Source organism: Polyodon spathula, chromosome 47, assembly GCF_017654505.1.
Source record: "Polyodon spathula isolate WHYD16114869_AA chromosome 47, ASM1765450v1, whole genome shotgun sequence".
NCBI classification, from domain to species: domain Eukaryota; kingdom Metazoa; phylum Chordata; class Actinopteri; order Acipenseriformes; family Polyodontidae; genus Polyodon; species Polyodon spathula.
Genome location: NC_054580.1, coordinates 1,691,106 through 1,708,104, shown reverse-complemented (window position 1 = coordinate 1,708,104; position 16,999 = coordinate 1,691,106). Strand labels below are relative to the sequence as shown.

General features: G+C 43.1%; 1 protein-coding gene across 1 annotated transcript in view; it reads left to right on the top strand.

The window, feature by feature from the left end:
• Positions 1-1,829: 1,829 nt before the first annotated feature.
• Positions 1,830-16,999, top strand: part of LOC121306384 (sodium/potassium/calcium exchanger 3-like) — a 40,194-nt gene continuing 25,024 nt past the window's right edge. The window contains exons 1-2 of the mRNA XM_041238143.1: positions 1,830-2,213; positions 12,400-12,504. Coding sequence (XP_041094077.1) covers positions 2,105-2,213; positions 12,400-12,504 — 214 coding nt within the window. The 5' untranslated portion in view covers positions 1,830-2,104. The remainder of the gene's footprint in view (positions 2,214-12,399; positions 12,505-16,999) is intronic.

The following is a 16,999-nucleotide window of genomic DNA, read 5'->3' as shown; positions in this document are numbered from 1 at the left end:
ATAGATTCAATTCTTTTAGCATGTCTGCACGTATGTTCTTGCTTTTACAGTAGACAACAATGCAACATTTTTCGTTTTTTTTTTCATAACATAAAGTTTCTACTGTGTACAAAGACAGAAAAAGTTGTATTTTTACTTTTTATGTTAACATAAAGAAATACAGACCTATATCTATTTGAAATGTTGACCCGTGCTACAAAATAATACCACAGCCTCCACAGAACCAGAGGACAAACAGTAAATCATTTCAATAAGCATATATGGTTGACGTATGTGAAAACCAACCCCCAAAACTATGTGACAACCTGCCCCAACCAGACTTTACATGAGAGTTTAATTGTCTCAGTACTACTGGGAGAACCTACTGGTTTTGTTTTTACACCAAAAGATTTATTAGATCTATTTAACATGGCCACCAGTTCAAACAGACTCCAATACTACTAAGAGTTACAAAATAAATAGCAAGATATGCATTTTTTTATTTTGGGTATGAAAAAAAATGGAATATGTGCTAACCTTTATGTTGGATGGAATTGACCTCAAATTACAAAGTGGTTGACTTCCAGACAATAGAACACACATTTCAGTGTTAGAATCACCTGCCTGCGCCATCTATGAGCTCTGTGACAAGCAACCTGTGTGACAACTAACCCGTCTCCCCTGTTCTATTTAAAGAGCTCTACACAACAGTATATGACAGCAGATCTGCTTCTAGCAGACTTAAAATGACATCTCCCAGAATGCAGCAGTCCAGTAGCCTGGTGGGGTGAGATATTGTCACCAGCTGATGGTGGTGTAACCAGGAAAGGTCTGTATGTGAGGCCAGCATTGACAGCCCTGGATTGTCTGCCACTCAGCTGGTTTGAAAATACTCTTTGTTTTGGAACAAAAGGGAATAAGATTGTGTTGTATACAGAGGGGAGAAGGAATTAGTCTTCCTCTCTACAAATTACCCCCAGTTTAATTATGATCTTACAAAGCACTTGTTTCAGACAAAAGCCATTCTTCAGTGTGTAGAAAGAAAAGTTAACACAGCGTGGCCACTTTCTGTGGGTGATGTCACGATTGTCTGAAAACACCTGGAAACACATGAACACCCAAGGTGAGATCAGTGGATCATCATCATTCAACATCCAGGAACCTTTGACATGCACCTCTAAAGGAATAGTCCACTGCTTTCTTTGCAAGAGCAAACTTGCTATTTGTCAAACATTCTGATGTCATGATGGAATCGGACTGGAATGTTCATGCCAGAGGTTCCAGAGTTCCTAGTTTGAAGATAAACTCACGTTCCCTTTGTTTCCCAGCAGCATTGGTTCCACAGCACTGACTGATCCCACAGAGAGCGGGTGCTCCCTCCAGTCCAGGGCAGGCTTGAGGCATGGAGACAGAACTGCTCCCTCCCTCACCCCTCTAAGAGAAAGGGTGTTCCCTCCAGTCCAGGGCAGGCTTGAGGCATGGAGACTGAACTGCTCCCTCCCTCACCCCCCTAAGAGAAAGGGTGCTCCCTCCAGTCCAGGGCAGGCTTGAGGCATGGAGACTGAACTGCTCCCTCCCTCACCCCTCTAAGAGAAAGCGTGTTCCCTCCAGTCCAGGGCAGGCTTGAGGCATGGAGACTGAACTGCTCCCTCCCTCACACAGAATAGTTGTAAATAAATAAATAAATACATAATATTTTAAATTATTAAATAATTTTAAAAAAGAAAATGTCTTCCTTTCTGCAAGGAGTGTCTCTCAACCCTGAAAACCCACCCCTTTCATTAGTTATCCCCCTCCCGCAGCGCTCAGCCTGCTAGCCGCCTCTTCAAAGGGAGTGAGACGGGGTTGCTCAACCGGTAACGCGTGTAGTTTCCTAGCGGTCGCTTTGAGTCAACGACAACGTTTCCCCCCAGCAGTATGTACTAACATCACAGGCTACCCGCCCGGGAAGGCAGATAATCCGTTGCTTCTGTGCATAGGAGAGACTGTGGGAGAGACAGCGAGAGAGGCACAGGGAGACAGACTCGGGCATGGGGCTGCTGTAGAGCTTCAATACGCCGAATAACAATTGAGCAGGCAAACCTGGAGCGTGTAATAAAGATGTCTGGAAACAAGTGAAGCCGACATGAATAAGATTTTTCGGAAGAGGCAGCGCGGATTGCTGAAGCGCCTGTGCTGCTGGTGCGCCGGTCTGCTTGCTCTAAGTTGGGTGTCACAGCTGATTCAAGTAACAGGTGAGTCTGTTTTACTGTACTGTACTGCGCGGCACTGCACACAAATACAGTGCCTGGCGCTGCTTCCATAGGTGATATTTGAGGATTTGAGCCCCGAATCGGTTCCTCAGGTGGAATAATAAAGGCAATGTCCAAGTGCTACATTGCGTATTTGAATTTGAAACTGTAGTTTTTTTTTTATCAGCGTTTCTTGTACAGTTTGGGGGTGATTTCCAAATTATTTTCCCACTTGGTAAAATGCCTTAATAATATTGTACTGGTAAATACGGCAAAGCTGAAATACATCAGTGCGTGCAATGCAACACATACAGAAAATAAAACATGCATGTATTTCGATATTGCGGTTTTCTACAACGCGTGATAAAATATGTCGTTTTTATATCATAATATTGAATCCGTTTCATTATTTTTTTTTTATCGTGGATAAAACTCAGAGAATGTATTTCGCTTTCCTTCCTATGTATCCCGGTTCCCTGCAGATACCCCCCCGCATCAGCACCGCTCTACAGCGCTGGCGGCGGCTGCCCGTCGAGAGCAACGTGGAAACGCATCGCTCCTCGTACTTTAAAACACGCACCAGAAAATGAGGCGTAGTTCATATTTAAAATGCGTGTATATCATACATCAAACTTTACACCGAATTGGTATTTGTATGTAATCAGAATATCCACTATACAGTTTCGCAATATAAGCTAACTAGTCTATCGTTAATCGTAATACAAACATCTTGTAAAGGTGGGGAGTGAAAGGTTTGAGAGTTTGCAGGTGTCGGTCCTCGGCGTTTCTGTTTGTTAATGACGGAGTTGGGTCGTGTTTGGTTCAGGGTGTGTTGATCCGGCACAATGAACGCTGCCCGCTCCTCGCTGTTGGTACCTGAGGCAGAATGTGTGACTTCGTGTCCTAAATACGGTGCTGGTGTTGTTTGACAGACTGGTCGACAACGCTGAGGCACTGAACAACACTTCGCCTGCCAGCTTCTACAAAAAAAAAAAAAAAAGAAGAATAAATACGATGAGTATAAACCTATAAAAGTAATTCTCATTTGGTTTTTGTTTTGATACGTGTAGTATTTAGAGCTAAGGAGCTGTGGTAGTGCAATGGCAGCTACAAGGGAATGAGACAGCCATAAGCAGATAACAGTAACTATACCCTTTCCTTCACGATCTTCAGCCAGTGATGCCACAGGCAATGTAATGGGATTGTAACGGGACCCCAAAGGCATTCTTCTCTCCAGGTGGGATAGCAAAGTCGAATACAGCATCCGCTGCTTTCCAGCAGGGTTGTTATGGGATGCCTTTCAAACACAGAGGGGTCTGATAGGAAACACCGGCAGGCAAGTGAGGCCAGGAAAGTGAAGCGGCAGCAGCCCTTTGAGGAGAGATTCTTTCCCAGCCCAGCACTCGCCTCTCTGCCTGTGTCTAATTGATATACCTGGCTGGCAATGAAGTCTCCAGGGCGGGTTTAGTGCAGGCGGTCATGCGTACCTACGAACCACACTTGACATGTTTTCATATATCCAGGACACGACTTATCCAGTTGTGAGGAAACTTGTTATTAACGATATTCATCCCACATTAATGTGAATATTACACTGTGGGGGAGGTAGGGGTGTGTGTTTCAATACAGTTGTCCATTTGTATATCTTTATATTTGTCCGTTTGTATGTCACACTGCGTATGTCTAGAGAACTATGTATCTAGTTGTGATGAAGCTTGGTCTGTGTTAAGATTGTTTAGTTTCTGTTATTGAGAGTATATTCAGTTCTGGGGATACATGGGGGTGTCTGTCTGTACGTTTGTCCATCTGTATGTCACACTGCCATCTCTGCAGACTGAAAAACAGCTTCGCAAATTGTGATACTGACTCCTCATTTAAGTAAAGACAGATATAGAGACAAACAACTCAATATTGGATCTATAGGACACAGAATTGCCCATGTAACCAGCAACCCTGCACACCGCAAGCGAGCACCTTAACCACTGTGCAAAAGAGCCGGGTTGTCTGCATTCATGATTTTAGAGCTTCTAACATCTATCTCGTCTCCCTGACAGAGGACCGTATCCATAACGGCAGTGCATCACACAGCACTGTCCTTTACACAAACATCAGGGAAGGAGGGTAAAAAGAGGCACACGTCATGATAAATACGGATTTGATTTATAATGGTATTTTTTCATAGGTTTTGCAAACCATAAAACTCTTGCAGTCTTTTCCGCGCTGCTCTTCCTTGTTGAAGGAGCCCAGCCTACACACGGGAGCTGCTTCTGGGAGCTTTTGAGTCCTTGCAGGAAAAAACAGTTTGGAACATTTCTTCTTTTTAGACAACATGCAATTTAAATGTACAGACTCCCAGAAATAAGTACATACAAAAGTGGAACCATTCTAAACGTTTACCATTTATTTCGTTTAAAATAACTCAAACTGAGACGCCAGACCCATTGACTCACACTGGAGCACCAATCCCTGCTTTCCTATGACTGGCGTGTTTTCAATGGTGACTTCATTCCTTCGTGCAAGTTCATGGGAGAGTAGCATTGAAGGATGCAAGGAGCGATCGATAAATATTCTTCACTAACAGCTTCAAACAGATTCCCATCCAAAAATCGAATTCACCTTTACCATTATGTGTGCCTTTTTCATATAAGACAATCTGAGACCTATGAAAAGATGGGGAAAAAAAATAAGGTAGGATTTACTGGAATTATTTATGAAGACCATTAAAAAAAAGCTAAGCAATCACCTGTCAGCTTTCAGACTCACAAGCACGGCATTTAAATAAGAAAACAGAAACGTTAGCTTGAGTCTCCAGCAATGGGATTAATTGGGTACGGAAACGACAGCGCCTGCCCTGATAGGCTGGGGAATGCTATTGGAATTGGTGTGAAATGTATTAGAAGTGCAGACAGACACCCACGAGCACAGGATACAGATTGGTGTTATTTTAGGGGTTGAACTTTTCATTCAGTGTCTAGATTGTAAAATCTGACTCCCCACGATACACAGATTGTCTCAAAAGGTCACTAACGACACGTAGTTTGTAATGTATGTGCTGTATATATTGGGCGTACCATTGTTGGACACTAGTGCGAGTTTCAATTATCAACCAAAAACTATCATGATTATATTAAATCATGCTTTATCTCTAATTGTGACGTTCTTCCTCCCTAATTCTTAGCTCTCTCTCTCTCTCTCTCTCTCTCTCTCTCTCTCTCTCTCTCTCTCTCTCTCTCTCTCTCTTTTTAACCTCTGCTTTTCGCTTGTTGGCTTTTTAAAACAGAGCCCCTGTTCTCTCCCGCAATAGAGGGGTCTGGATTGAAGTTATTTTGCGATGCCCGGTTTAATTGTGATGGTTCTCTACAGGAAGAGAGAGGAGCATCTCTTTACTGCAGAGAACACCGGGAGCCACAGTCACTCTCACTGCAATACACACTCAACACTGAACAAATGCTACTTAGTGCATTCTTAGTGAGCTTATTACCAGCTATGGAGAGGCTGAAGGGCACCGACCAGCCTCTCTGCATCACAGCATTTTACTAGAAATCTCTTTGCTTGATCATGTTACTAGAATGCAGCCCTTAAAGACACGTGCCACATTTACTCCAATGTGCAGCCTACAGCACAGGGGCATGACGAAGGAGCAGAAATATATAGCTCTGTGTTTATACAATCAGTGTATCCTGAAAAGAAGGAACGCTTCAGCCAAACAGATGTTGCTAATAGAAGCCTTGCTTAGATCTTCAGCAAAGCAGAACTGATGCAGCCAGTGACAATGTTGCTCATGCTAATAAGAGATATAGGAATGGGTTTGAAACGGTTGCGACTGGCATTCCTTTAATGCATTGCATTGGCATGGCTGTGCGTTTCTGTTGATGGTCACAGTCATCATTCTCACCTTATTTGCACGAGATGTTGAGACCACAGGCTTAATTATAATGAAGCTCATATTAGCAGGAAAACCAAGGTAGTGCGTTTCAGCACTAGAAATGTAGACGGCAGATCATTTTTTCAGTTCTACTTGTAATCGTGTTCTGCTTTAGACAGATGCAATCTTCTTCTGATTGAAGCTATTTTTAACCCGAGAGAGACGGCAGTTTTTAGATTCTCACACATCACAATAGATTGTCACCCTTTCAGGTGCTGTGAGGGAGTGCAAATTGGTTTGCTTCTCTAGGGACATGAATACCCTGTGACACCCACTAAACAAGACTGTCAGTAAGATGCCGCCGCATCGCCACGGCTGCAGATTCAACATCAGAGCCATCAGATTAATCAGCAGCAAAAAGCAGTCTAGAATGAGCAATAGCACTGCATAATTTAACGAGGTCTGTGGTGTTTAGGACCCAGATGCCATTAGTAAATGAGGTGCTGGTGTCACTGTAAACTGACTGGTTTTCAGTATGTGGAATAGCTTGTGTTTGTACAGAGAGACTCCGTCCTACATCCTCACAATCTGCTACTCTCAATAACTCTCAATAATGCTAAATAATGTGAAGTTTAGCCACAATTGTATTAGCTTTGTTCTAGATATGTGGAAAAAGGTTGGCATACCTACAATATAAATATAAAACAAACTGAAATTAAACATTTAATGAAGCATCCAGTTAATTTTACAGCCAGTTTGGCAAGGTTTTTTATACTGATAAACATCAGGGCTGAAGAAAGTGTTGCAGGGGCAGAGTGTTACAGGGGCAGAGTGTTTCAGGGGCAGAGTGTTGCAGGGGGCAGAGTGTTGCAGGGGCAGAGTGTTTCAGGGGGCAGAGTGTTTCAGGGGGCAGAGTGTTGCAGGGGCAGAGTGTTTCAGGGGGCAGTGTTTCAGGGGCAGAGTGTTTCAGGGGGCAGAGTGTTTCAGGGGCAGAGTGTTTCAGGGGGCAGAGTGTTGCAGGGGCAGAGTGTTGCAGGGGCAGAGTGTTTCAGGGGGCAGAGTGTTGCAGGGGCAGAGTGTTTCAGGGGGCAGAGTGTTTCAGGGGGCAGAGTGTTTCAGGGGGCAGAGTGTTTCAGGGGGCAGAGTGTTGCAGGGGGCAGAGTGTTTCAGGGGGCAGAGTGTTGCAGGGGGCAGAGTGTTTCAGGGGCAGAGAGTGTTGCAGGGGGCAGAGTGTTTCAGGGGGCAGAGTGTTGCAGGGGCAGAGTGTTTCAGGGGCAGAGTGTTTCAGGGGGCAGAGTGTTGCAGGGGGCAGAGTGTTTCAGGGGGCAGAGTGTTGCAGGGGGCAGAGTGTTTCAGGGGCAGAGTGTTTCAGGGGGCAGAGTGTTTCAGGGGGCAGAGTGTTGCAGGGGGCAGAGTGTTTCAGGGGGCAGAGTGTTGGGGGGCAGAGTGTTTCAGGGGGCAGAGTGTTTCAGGGGGCAGAGTGTTGCAGGGGGCAGAGTGTTTCAGGGGGCAGAGTGTTGCAGGGGGCAGAGTGTTTCAGGGGCAGAGTGTTTCAGGGGGCAGAGTGTTTCAGGGGGCAGAGTGTTTCAGGGGCAGAGTGTTTCAGGGGCAGAGTGTTTCAGGGGCAGAGTGTTTCAGGGGGCAGAGTGTTGCAGGGGGCAGAGTGTTGCAGGGGCAGAGTGTTTCAGGGGGCAGAGTGTTGCAGGGGGCAGAGTGTTTCAGGGGCAGAGTGTTTCAGGGGGCAGAGTGTTTCAGGGGGCAGAGTGTTTCAGGGGGCAGGGCAGAGTGTTTCAGGGGGCAGAGTGTTGCAGGGGGCAGAGTGTTTCAGGGGCAGAGTGTTTCAGGGGGCAGAGTGTTGCAGGGGGAGTGTTACAGAGTGTTTCAGGGGGCAGAGTGTTGCAGGGGGCAGAGTGTTTCAGGGGCAGAGTGTTTCAGGGGGCAGAGTGTTTCAGGGGCAGAGTGTTGCAGGGGAGTATTGCAGGGGGCAGGGGGCAGAGTGTTTCAGGGGGCAGAGTGTTTCAGGGGCAGAGTGTTTCAGGGGCAGAGTGTTGCAGGGGGCAGAGTGTTGCAGGGGGCAGAGTGTTTCAGGGGCAGAGTGTTGCAGGGGGCAGAGTGTTGCAGGGGGCAGAGTGTTTCAGGGGCAGAGTGTTGCAGGGGCAGAGTGTTTCAGGGGCAGAGTGTTGCAGGGGGCAGAGTGTTGCAGGGGCAGAGTGTTTCAGGGGGCAGAGTGTTGCAGGGGCAGAGTGTTGCAGGGGCAGAGTGTTTCAGGGGGCAGAGTGTTTCAGGGGGCAGAGTGTTTCAGGGGCAGAGTGTTTCAGGGGGCAGAGTGTTGCAGGGGGGGGCAGAGTGTTTCAGGGGCAGAGTGTTTCAGGGGCAGAGTGTTTCAGGGGCAGAGTGTTGCAGGGGGCAGAGTGTTTCAGGGGGCAGAGTGTTTCAGGGGCAGAGTGTTGCAGGGGCAGAGTGTTGCAGGGGGCAGAGTGTTGCAGGGGGCAGAGTGTTGCAGGGGCAGAGTGTTGCAGGGGCAGAGTTTTACAGGGGCAGAGTATTACAGGGGCAGAGTGTTGTAGGGGCAGAGTGTTGCAGGGGGCAGAGTGTTTTGCAGGAGGGCAGGTTCGTGGTTACACTACAGAGAAGGCATGTCTGCGAACATGCTATGCAAAGTGATTCTAATGAACAAGAAGAGGAAGAATACATTAGCTAGGAGTCACACCAAGTTGCTCTTTAAGAGAAAAAGGGGGTCTGACTTCAAAGCTTGGTGATTTAAAGTTTTAGTAAATCTCTGTTAATCAAACAAAAAAACAAATTACAGTCATGGTGTGCAGGTGAGTCATACAGTCAGGGAAGCACATTTTACACTGAGAGAACCGCTTCTCCAGCTGTTATGGAATATGCTAGTCTCTATGTTAGTACTGTATGATTGTATTAATGCAGTCCTATGCTAGTCTATGTTAGTACTGTATGATTGTATTAATGCAATCCTATGCCAGTCTATGTTAGTACTGTATGATTGTATTAATGCAGTCCTATGCTAGTCTATGTTAGTACTGTATGATTGTATTAATGCAGTCCTATGCTAGTCTATGTTAGTACTGTATGATTGTATTAATGCAGTCCTATGCTAGTCTATGTTAGTACTGTATGATTGTATTAATGCAGTCCTATGCTAGTCTATGTTAGTACTGTATGATTGTATTAATGCAGTCCTATGCTAGTCTATGTTAGTACTGTATGATTGTATTAATGCAGTCCTATGCTAGTCTATGTTAGTACTGTATGATTGTATTAATGCAGTCCTATGCTAGTCTATGTTAGTACTGTATGATTGTATTAATGCAGTCCTATGCTAGTCTATGATGTGTACTGTATGATTGTATTAATGCAGTCCTATGCTAGTCTATGTTAGTACTGTATGATTGTATTAATGCAGTCCTATGCTAGTCTATGTTAGTACTGTATGATTGTATTAATGCAGTCCTATGCTAGTCTATGTTAGTACTGTATGATTGTATTAATGCAGTCCTATGCTAGTCTATGTTAGTACTGTATGATTGTATTAATGCAGTCCTATGCTAGTCTATGTTAGTACTGTATGATTGTATTAATGCAGTCCTATGCTAGTCTGTGTTAGTACTGTATGATTGTATTAATGCAGTCCTATGCTAGTCTCTATGTTAGTACTGTATGATTGTATTAATGCAATCCTATGCTGTATGATTGTATTAATGCAGTCCTATGTAGTATGTAGTACTGTATGATTGTATTAATGCAGTCCTATGCTAGTCTGTGTTAGTACTGTATGATTGTATTAATGCAGTCCTATGCTTGTCTCATAGCTAAAGTCATAGTTAAGCATGGCAAAGCACTGAGAAGAATGGTCAAGCACTGAGAAGTAGGATAAAGCAATGTAAACTATGGTAGATACATAGTATAACCATGGAAAAGCATGGGGAAAAATTACAGTGCAAGTTTACTGTGGTACTGCACTACAGGGACTAGCTGTCTATAGTGTGTATTACTGTGTTACAGGGACTAGCTGTCTATAGTGTGTATTACTGTGTTACAGGGACTAGCTGTCTATAGTGTGTATTACTGCATTAGGGACTAGCTGTCTATAGTGTGTATTACTATGTTACAGGGACTAGCTGTCTATAGTGTGTATTACTGCATTAGGGACTAGCTGTCTATAGTGTGTATTACTGTGTTACAGGGACTAGCTGTCTATAGTGTGTATTACTGTGTTACAGGGACTAGCTGTCTATAGTGTGTAACTGGATGTGCAGTTTTTCAGATACAATTAGAAATATAAGTGTGACAGATGGATAGATAGCGGTTCTCCAGACACACGGACAGGTGTGCAGTGTGCCGTGTGTGCGTACGACCGCCTCCACTGCATCCCCTCCGCAGGGGGGCTCATCACCAGCAGGGGGCAGTAATAACCAACCCCAAGGCTCGCTCCGTGTTTCTCCTTGCATGTTCTCACATTGCTTACTTAGTGCAGCAGTGCTGAAATTCCCTGATACTGTGAGTTCTTGAAAGTGTTTAATGCAGATGAAGCAATAAAGCCGCCTCTATCCCAGGAGGCTGCCTGCCTCAGCTTTCTATTATTATCACCTCTCATTAGCTCAGCATGTAAATCAGCCTCAGCTCTGAGCACAGCCACACATATTCTGAGCAGGAGAATTGCCAGGCCGGAGTTGCCATGGAAACAGGGAGAGATGTTGTAAAACTGCATTATTCGGTTTGATGTGGCAGTAACAAAAAAAGGCCTCATCTTTCGCTCCTTCATGGCATGCCGACTTTAACAAGCACGTCAAGTTAAATCAGCGAGATGATGAAGTTCTTGATCATGACGTGTATCAGCTGTTTGTACCCAATAGTAAAGAATAAGAACTAGCGATGCCATCTTTCATCACGACCTCGCCTCCAGGTATATACACCAATGTGAGCGTGACATACAGACGCACGGATGAACGGACAGACAGACAGACGCCTCCATGCAGCGGTGGAATCTCATAGTCTCAATAACTGCTGCCAAATAATGGTGGTACCAAGAGCGATTGGAGAAGCAGTACTGGATGGACGGACAGACCCCCCAGAAGGAGATATTCTGACAACCAAATAACAAATGACTACATGAATGTCTGTCTGTGCATTCAGCTGTCTGTAATGTCACACTCCCAGTTTTACATTGCGAACCCAAGAAGTTATCTCACGCTCTGTAAATCAGTCGTTGTCCTATACCCTGAGACTGACACCTCATTGCTTACCTCATGACATCTAGGTCTTCAATACCACTGGTCCGATTTCCATTAAACTGTTCACTGCCGTCTCTTATTCTATTCTGCACTTGCTGTATGTGATGTTCATCCACGTTTGATCCCACTGATAGCTCTGCTTCTCAATGCACAGCCCTGGCAATGAGGGGCACGCTGTGTTACTGGCGTGCTTGTTTCTTTATTCCTGATCGTTTTCACAGCCTTAACATGTTTATTCCAAGCTGAAGATGCAAATGCATATTTTTATCGAATGATTATACCACCAGTAATTTCAAAACACGTCAATCAAAACACAGGGTATCAGGTAAAACGTCAAAATAGTTTTAAAAAGTCCCCGATGTGACAGAATTTATTAACTGTGATACTTCGCACCCATATCAAGTTGCTGTTTCATAGCCCATTATGTGTGTTCTTTATGATTTTGAACATGTAAGAAGTCTTTATTACATACAGTATCTGTTAGTGAGTTTTATTTTCTTCAGGGTGGTTGATTTTGTTTGCCTGAATGGTGGTGCTTTGACAGTCTGTTCAGATTGGCGGTTAGTAGATTAGGGTACTGACCCAGCTGTGCATTAGGGGAAGGGTCGAATAGTCGACTAGTCAAATAGTAAAGTGACAGTCGACCACAGAGACCGATACTTGGCTAACTGCACGTCACGTGATTGTGAAGTCATTGAGGATCGTACGGTTTCAGACAGAATTCTGGGTCCAATCCATTAACCCTTTGCGGTCCTGTGTCAGACCAGGTCCGACATTGCAATTTTCCCTTTCCAGTCTGATGTGTCCGACATCATCAAAAAGACATGAAGCACAGGTCTCCAGTCGTTTTTTCTCCGGAAAAAGCCGAGAAAACCTTTCAATGGCCGAGTGAGACCGATGAGCCGAGTGAAGCCCAAAAAAAGGGGCGTGTCTGAGCAATACACACAGCCCCTGCACCACAGAGATAACACGGACACAAACGCAGAAGGGAGCTGCTTCTTTTCACGTTTCGGGGATATGATTCAGTAAACCCGCATGGTTGGTTAACTGTGTCTCTGTCTCTGCACAGGCGAGGGTTCCTCCAGTCCTGGGATCAAGGGCTGGGCCGCTCGAAGGCTGATGTCTGAGAGAGAAGACAACCAGACAGAGAGACTGGCCAACTGCACGAGGGCTGGTGAGTTTACCAGAGCTGCGTTTCCACTAGCAATCTCAGCCTGGCCCAGGAAATAATCCACACAGAAAGAACTCATATTTCACATATATAAAAAGCAATATATGTTGCACTTATATGGTGTTATTTCTCTTCATTTGGTTGTTATGTGCACACATATATGTTCATATATAAATTATATACGGATTGGTTATGAAATTGCCCTGATTTTATAATATTTTCAATATAAGGATTTTATGTGTTAGTATAGGTAACATATATTGCTCTCCATATATGTTTTTATTCTCCAAATATGTGTCTTTATACTTTAAATATATGTGTTTTTTTATAATCTAAATATATCTTTTAATACTCTAAATATGTTTTATAATGAAAATATACCCCTTCATTTGGTGAATGTTTTATGCAAATGACTACGTATGCTCATATATTATCCATTCTCTAATTAAGAAAAAATTGAAAATTAATATTAGAATATACCCAAAATGTATACAACACATGTATATACTTACTGTGAGCAGAATATAAAATGCAAAACTATAACACCTTCATATAAATATTATTCCTAGGATTTGGAGTTTATTCCTAGGAGTTAATAAAGGCTGGAGTAAACATTTTGAAAATATGTCCCTGTGTATTGTAGTAATCTAATCTCTATTCAAGGGCTGTTCCTTGGCAAAATGTAAAATGTTACAGTGAGATGGAGCTAAGGCAGCTTTATTTGTGTCTTATGTAAAGCTATTTCATGTCTTGTATGACCTGCCTGTTTGATGCATGCTTTGCAGGTAAAAAGCCGCATTAAGCAGAAAGGGATTTTATGCTATTTACAAAGATGTTTATGGTATATGATAAAAATATTAATTGATTTTTTGTTTTCTTTTTTAATAAAGAAAAAAAAAATCTTGTAATTCTCGTTATTTTCAGGTTTGGAATCAGTGCAGTAACATTTTTGTATAGAAACGTGTTCAACATGTTTGTGAAAATATGTAACGTATTTCTTATTTACTCTGTCTATAGACACACGCACATTCATCTGTCTTTTTATGGCATACCAATCGAGTTGCATGATATCATTAATTTTGATCATGCATGTTCCTGCTTTGCTTATATTGAAAACAAATTAAGAACATATGTACATCAATATATGGATATGTGATGCATATATGTAACAAAAAATGGTACACATTGCATATATTTATAATATATTGAAAATATGTGTTCTTTCCATATGGGAAGACCACAGGAACAGGGCTTACTGCATTCAAATCAATATTACAAGCCGAGAGGTTCAAACACTCATTTTCATAAATCTACTCATTATATAGATATGGAAAGTGCAGTTTTGAAAGAAGCACATGTTTGAGCAAAAAAAGAACAAAAAAATTAATAATAATTTACCCAGAAGGCACTGCTCGGGTGAAATAACCCAGGATGTAAAGCAGTAAAAGACTTCCTGAAAGGCAAGGCAAGCAAACCGAAAGCCTTATCTAACCTAGTGTATTACCAGAGGTCTGGTTCAAAATGAAGATACAGGTTTGCTGCAACCTGTGTTTCTTTCAAAACTGCACATTTGATACCTGTGTAGCAAAACCGGTAAGATTTCTTTTACTTCCATTAAAGCTTCTCTGGGCTAATGAGAGCCCTGGAGCCCAGCTCAGATCAAAGCGCTGCGCAGACCTATTCAGCACATTACAGACAGTGCCTCGCTGGAAGCTGATTGCATTTGCCAGGACCTTGTAACTGTAATGCTTTCTTTTTCAGACAGGTAACACAATGTGGCAATGCATTACATTTTATTTGAGTTGCTTTTAAAAAGAGAGATCTATGGCTAATTGCTAACATGAGAACAGGCTTCAACAGTGCAAGCCCGCCACATGAGAACATAAGAAAGGTTACAGAGGAGAGGAGGCCATTCGGCCCATCTTGCTCGTTTGGTTGTTAGTAGCTTTTTGATCTCATCAAGCAGCTTCTTGAAGGATCCCAGGGTGTCAGCTTCAACAACGTTACTGGGGAGTTGGTTCCAGACCCTCACAATTCTCTGTGTAAAAAAGTGCCTCCTATTTTCTGTTCTGAATGCCCCTTTATCTAATCTCTGTTTGAGCCCTGGGCCTTGTTTCTTTTTTAAGGTTGACGTTGTCAAAACCTTTCAGAATTCTGAATGCTTGAGTCAGATCATCGCGTAGTCTTCTTTGTTCAAGACTGAACAGATTCAATTCTTTTAGCCTGTCTGCATATGACACGCCTTTTAAACCCGGAATAATTCTGATCGCTTTTCTTTGCACTCTTTCTAGAGCAGCAATATCTTTTTTGTAGCCAGCTGACCAGATCTGAGCACAGTATTCTAGATGAGGTCATGTTTCTGTTCTCATACGACTCTCCACCAGTCTCTTAGAAGCTTCTCAGTTCTGTAAAACTAAAACAAGCAAAGATGCCAACAGCGCACACAGTAGCCTGCAAACGAACAAGCATCTACAAACTGGAACCCTTTCTCAGAAAAGACAGCTAGTGACAAAAAACACACTCGAGACCAGAGTGAGTAACAGTGAGCTACTGCTGTAGCCTGTGCCTGTTTGCTTGAACAAGCTACCCATGTTTGGGAAGTATGTGGGGATAGTGAGGCCAGGAGAGCCTAATATGGGTAAGGGGGAGGCAGGGAGAGGGAAGGGGGGCAAAGAGTCCTAATTTGTCGTAAGGCAGGTTCCAGCGCTCATGGCATGTTTAAAAACAGAGTGGCAATATGTTGCTCACAGACTGGATTTATGAGACAAACTTTCAGGAAAACATTCTGGAGCTGTCTTCAGTGATAGGATGTATATTGTATACTCGCCTACACAAATATTGAGAACACCGAGGGAGGGGCAGGGGAGCTGCAAGAGTAAGAGGCTGGTTTTACTGTTCCCTGGGGGTTTTGGTTATCATTGAGGGCTTTTTAGTGAACTTTCTCGAATGCTGTGCTTTTTATTTTCTGTTTGTGTTGCTTGGCTCTACATTCAGGAGCTGATGTTCAGTTCTAGTCACCTGCCATAGACATATTTAACCTAGGCTAGATCAGCCATAAGAGCCGGCGCCATCTAGTGCACAGCTGGGTATTGCCAGTCAAAAAACTAAACACTTAAGGAAACTTCTTTCTAAAGTGCCATATCACATGCTTATCAATCAATCAATCTTTATTTTATATAGCGCCTTTCATAGTGGACCACCATCACAAAGCACTTTACAAGATACAGTAAAAAAACAAAGCATAATACATTAAATACAGTGAAAACAATGCATAATGAGTTAAATACAGTGAAAAACAAAGCATAATGCATTAAATACAGTGAAAACAATGCATAATGAGTTAAATACAGTGAAAAACAAAGCATAATGCATTAAATACAAGGCTAGGATGTGAATTCTAAAGCATTGTGGATGCGTGTGTCATACAGAACCATGAGAAGATACAGGGAAAGATCAGAAGTAGCAGAGACACAACAGCTAATAACAGATATCAGGCTTAAAGAGCAGGGAAAGCAAGAGAGAACAGGTGGGTCTTGAGAGTTGATTTAAAGCGAGCGACGGTGGGGGCGTCAATCAGCTGCCTGAAGCGTCTCTTGTTGACTGACACGCTTTCAGCCAGTAACATGACCCAGGAAGACACTGCTGGGGTGATCAAGGAAGTAAAGCAGTAACAGACTTCCTGGAAGGCAAGGCAAGCAAACTGAGAACTCTGTGTAGTTCCAGATGTCTGTTTAAAAATGAAAATGCATGTTTGCTATAACACTGTACATTTGAGACCCATGTAGCCAATAGAAGTGCAAAATGGATCATGTCTTAAAATAAAAATACATGTTTGTTCTAACGTGTTTCTTTCAAAACTACACATTGGGAAAAGTTTTCTGTGAGCTCCATTTTCAAAGTAATAAATTACAGTTACAGTAATGCATTAATTAATACAATAATACGTTTTCGGTTACTTTCCAAAATGCTTGAGCGTTTTTGTGTGTGTTCAGTAGCTCTACAGTACTGATGTTGTCCCTTCTTTCCTGTGCTTTCTTCCCCAATGAAATCTCTCTGGTCACGGACACATTCTTCTGGGGCTTTTGCCTGTAGGCATTTTTGTACATCGTGTTTTAAATCCCCTGTATCTTACCTGTAATGCAGCTTTAAATCCCGCTAGCAAGCCTCTATCCAGAATTTAACCTCATTCTAAATCTCGCAAGCAGAGTCTCCAATAGAAATGTAGGAGTGTGCTGTCACTCAGTAGTTGGGGGCGGGTTTAAAGTATTCTGAACGAATCAATGACAGATGCAAGTCAGGAAGGCGGGACATTTCATTGCAGCACTGGGAAATGTACTTCTTATTATTTTTGTAATAGGTTTTATTTTTTAATGGGAAAAGGGTAAATTGATTAACCATTTACACAGTTTTTTCCGGTGTTTATTGGCTGTCCACCGATTTCATCGTTTTTGTGTCGGGGGTGTTTTATCAGGTTTTATCGGTTAAAACCGAAAATCAG